This window comes from Cotesia glomerata, unplaced genomic scaffold (assembly GCF_020080835.1).
Source record: "Cotesia glomerata isolate CgM1 unplaced genomic scaffold, MPM_Cglom_v2.3 scaffold_2679, whole genome shotgun sequence".
NCBI lineage: Eukaryota > Metazoa > Arthropoda > Insecta > Hymenoptera > Braconidae > Cotesia > Cotesia glomerata.
The window spans coordinates 1-1,116 of NW_025403195.1; the positions used below are offsets into that span (position 1 = coordinate 1).

The 1,116-nt window shown below is 45.7% G+C and overlaps 1 protein-coding gene across 1 annotated transcript; it reads right to left on the minus strand.

Moving 5' to 3' along the window:
• Nucleotides 1-12: 12 nt before the first annotated feature.
• Nucleotides 13-488, minus strand: LOC123274229 (the record flags this gene model as incomplete). The annotated part of the gene is made up of 1 exon (XM_044741780.1): nucleotides 13-488. A coding segment is annotated over exon 1 (476 nt), but the record flags the coding sequence as incomplete, so codon positions are not given.
• Between the last annotated feature and the right edge of the window lie 628 nt (nucleotides 489-1,116).

Consider the following 1,116-nt stretch of genomic DNA (forward strand, 5'->3'; position numbering starts at 1 on the left):
AAGTCTTCAAACGTGAAGCTTGTGTCTGATATGGACTTTTGGAGATGACGTTTTACAGACTTTACAGCAGGTTCCCATTTTCCACCCATATGTGGAGTTCCTGGGGGGTTGAATTTCCAATTTGTACCGTCGTGGGCTAGGAGCCGTTGCATGTCCTTTGAGCATGAAGTTGCTTGAGAGAAGAGACGTCTTAGCTCTTTATCAGCTCCTTTAAAATTTGTTCCACAGTCGCTGCGTAGGGTTTTGCAAATTTCTCGTCGACTGACGAATCTTCGGAATGCTTTTAGAAAGCCCTCAGTTGAGTAGTCTGAGACGACTTCGAGGTAGATTGCTGATGTTGAGAAGCAGACGAAGACCGCTATCCACCCTTTGAATGTCTTAGTTCCTCTTCCTTGGAACGTCTTGAGAGTTATTGGTCCAGCATAATCAACTCCAGTCGTTTCGAAGACTAATGATGGAGTGACTCGAGAAGCAGGAAGAGGTGCCATGAGTTGTGTTCTGACAGCTCGAACTCGAGCGCAGACTAGACAACGCTACTTCGACTTTATGCGAGAGTACGAGACGCTAAGCCATATGGTGGCTGTTCCCAAAGACGTTTCGGAACCACAACACACATATTACCTTCCTCCTTGGCTCGTCGCTTAATTGAGATTCGGATGGAATGATGAACTCTGGACCGTTGCTTTTCCATTTGTCTAATGGCAGGCATGCTGAAGTACACATGTCGTTTAGTTGTCGAGCGATGTCATTAAGATGTTCAACTGTATCAGCTCCACCCGAGATGTCATCGACATGGCTGCCTTTCAGGATTGGATCAACTGCAAGTGGATAATTCTCTTGTTCGTCTTCCACTAATTGAATAAGCGTTCTGCAGGCTAGATAAGGAGCAGAACGCGTGCCATAAGTAATTGTCTTCAGTCTGTATGCTTGGACTTCAAGCTGTTCGTTAACCCAGAGAATGCGCTGCAGATCCCAATCGTCTGGATGGACCTCGATTTGTCGGAACATCTTGACAATGTCTGTCATGAACATATATTTGTGACGTCTAATCCAAAGTAAGACGTCAATGATGTCTCGCTGGGTTTTTGGGCCAGTATGCTGGATGTCATTCAGAGA